General features: G+C 31.3%; 1 protein-coding gene across 1 annotated transcript in view; it reads right to left on the minus strand.

The window, feature by feature from the left end:
• Positions 1-1,709: 1,709 nt before the first annotated feature.
• The window catches only part of LOC111374260 (DEAD-box ATP-dependent RNA helicase 40-like), a 10,742-nt gene continuing 10,440 nt past the window's right edge, over positions 1,710-2,011 (minus strand). Inside the window, exon 9 of the mRNA XM_022996915.1 lies at positions 1,710-1,844. Within this exon, the coding sequence (XP_022852683.1) occupies positions 1,710-1,844 (135 nt within the window). The remainder of the gene's footprint in view (positions 1,845-2,011) is intronic.

Here is a 2,011-nt window from a genome sequence, read left to right on the forward strand (position 1 = left end):
ACAGAATTGTTGATATTACTTCACAATTCGAGTCATTAGATACCAAACAGGAAATGCCAATTGATACAATCTCAAAAATACAAACAGGTACACAGCCAGGAAGCAGCAGTGGACCCAGCAATATCAAACGAGATATAACAAGTCCCCGGAAGGTGACTATGAAAAATAATGATGAACATACAAGAGTTATAAGAATCAAAACTGATGAAGATGATGATACCCCTTTATCATCAAAAGAAGAAGAATATAGATCATTTGCCAAGATTGTTTATGAATTGGAAGAAAATGAATCTTATTTTATTGCATCAGGAGATCATGTTTATCCCAGATTAATAATTACCAAAGATGCAGACCCTTTCATGGTCAAAATGACAGCAGATTATAGATTTCTGAATTTGATCTATCTAGAAAAAGATTTAAAAGAAATTGAAAATTTTGATGATATATTCAGGGCAGAAGTTTCAAAATTTGCCCAAGGAAGATCTATTTATATCAAATTTTATTCAATAAGTCCTAAAGTTGATGGAAGGATATACTATCCTGCTGAACATATTATTACCATTGGATATGTTGGCCGAGATTTCTAGATTGGAGTTGGCCGAAATAATAAATCATTGCCTAAAATCAATAAATCATGGATATATAAATAGAGGTCTTTGGGGAAAGAATGACATCTCGAGTTAGAAACAATTCTCTTTCCTTAAGCTTTTTTCAAAACCAGTTTTTCTGGAAACCCCTTGTATACAATAGAAACCTTGTATGAATCATTATAGAAATAAAATTTCAATCTTTTGATATCAGAAAGATATGAGTTTCTAAATTTCCTATCCCATAGATTCTTGATAGATTGAAGAAGATAATTTCTTTCTTACTTTAACAAAGAAAGAATTTTCTTTACTTAAGATCTTTACTCTTAATTCTAAGAAAAGATACAGTGAGGGCAAGAAGGTGAAATAGCAGAATTCCCATTGAGGCAAGAGGCCGTTTGAGGGAGCAGTTTGCAGATTCAGAGCCTGAAGGTCACTCGGTTCTAAGAATACAGATTCAAGATCAAAAGTGAGGTAAAATTATTGTCTTTGTTAAATTTAGAAAGAATTCTTCTAATATCTTGAAAGAATCGTAGGGATTATTACTTTTCATGTTTGCAAAAAACTTATCTAACATGTTATTATTATTCATAAAACTTGCAAAGAATTATCTGAATAATGCCAGGTTATACAATTAAAGGATTAGATAATCTGTTAGAAAAACTAATGGAAAAAATAAGAAATATTTTTGCTCAACTAGAGATTATGGATATTTCATCTAAGGAATATGATAATCTTAGTAAATTACATGACAATTATATTACAGATTATTCTAATTTATTAGATCAAAGAATGAAATTATATATTAAAACTCAAAATGAGAGAAATAGAAGAATTTAGAACTATCCCAATAAATTAAGGATATCTTGTGTAAAATATGACAAATCCTTTCATTAAGGGTATTATAGACATTTTACGAAATTATATATTAAAACTCAAAATGAGAGAAATAGAAGAATTTAGAACTATCCCAATAAATTAAGGATATCTTGTGTAAAATATGACAAATCCTTTCATTAAGGGTATTATAGACATTTTACCAAAAATGAATAGTAGCAGGTCATTTATAAAAATCTCCCTTTTCTCATCATATTTTTTTTCTCCAAAGAGTGTATACATGGTTTATGTGTTTATTGAATCATCTCTTAAGATTAACACAAGTGAAACCAAGTGATACCTACGGAGGTTGACCGGACTTGTCAAGGGACTGCCGAAGATGGCATCGGACTTTACTATCGGATTTGCACGACTGCACCACTGCCGGAGATGGAGACTGGATTTTAGGACGTGATATGCATAGTCGGACAGAAGGTAGTGGAAGATGGGAAAAATGGTTTTCGTAGCCTTGATTTTTTTCCTTATTTCATTACGCAGCAGCAGCACAGAGATTGGGTTTTTGGCGCCTACTTTCCCCAAAATTTTCT

The sequence above is a fragment of the Olea europaea genome, chromosome 2, assembly GCF_002742605.1.
Source record: "Olea europaea var. sylvestris chromosome 2, O_europaea_v1, whole genome shotgun sequence".
NCBI classification, from domain to species: domain Eukaryota; kingdom Viridiplantae; phylum Streptophyta; class Magnoliopsida; order Lamiales; family Oleaceae; genus Olea; species Olea europaea.